This window comes from Sinocyclocheilus rhinocerous, unplaced genomic scaffold, assembly GCF_001515625.1.
Source record: "Sinocyclocheilus rhinocerous isolate Xijiao unplaced genomic scaffold, SAMN03320098_v1.1 scaffold1982, whole genome shotgun sequence".
NCBI classification, from domain to species: Eukaryota; Metazoa; Chordata; class Actinopteri; order Cypriniformes; family Cyprinidae; genus Sinocyclocheilus; species Sinocyclocheilus rhinocerous.
This window is the reverse complement of record NW_015651555.1, coordinates 791,535-791,839: the sequence shown is the minus strand read 5'-3', so window position 1 is coordinate 791,839 and position 305 is coordinate 791,535. Positions and strand designations below refer to the sequence as shown.

The 305-nt window shown below is 42.0% G+C and overlaps 1 protein-coding gene across 1 annotated transcript in view; it reads left to right on the top strand.

The window, feature by feature from the left end:
• dzip1 (DAZ interacting zinc finger protein 1) overlaps window positions 1-305 on the top strand; it is a 20,457-nt gene that overhangs the window by 14,625 nt on the left and 5,527 nt on the right. The window contains exon 12 of the mRNA XM_016518550.1: window positions 115-263. Coding sequence (XP_016374036.1) covers window positions 115-263 — 149 coding nt within the window. The remainder of the gene's footprint in view (window positions 1-114; window positions 264-305) is intronic.

Genomic DNA, 305 nt, shown 5'->3' with positions numbered 1-305 from the left:
TGAGTGCCAGCATCTGCCATTGCAATTGTAGAATGACAGAAAATATATTCCAGAGCATGTTTCATCCAGCTTGGCAATTGGCAGTTACCATGATTATTTGTCTTATATTTTCAGATTCCACTAGCATATCTGAAAGTCACACAGAGAGCCGGTCGTGGCAGCAGGAAGTGCAAGAGCTGTTGAAGAACCCGGGTTTGAGGAGAGACATGCGTCTGGCAGCTCAGCAGAACCTTGAAGATAGGCTGCAGAGCCTAGGCATCAAGGTCGTGTGCATATATATATATATATATATATATATAAATAAA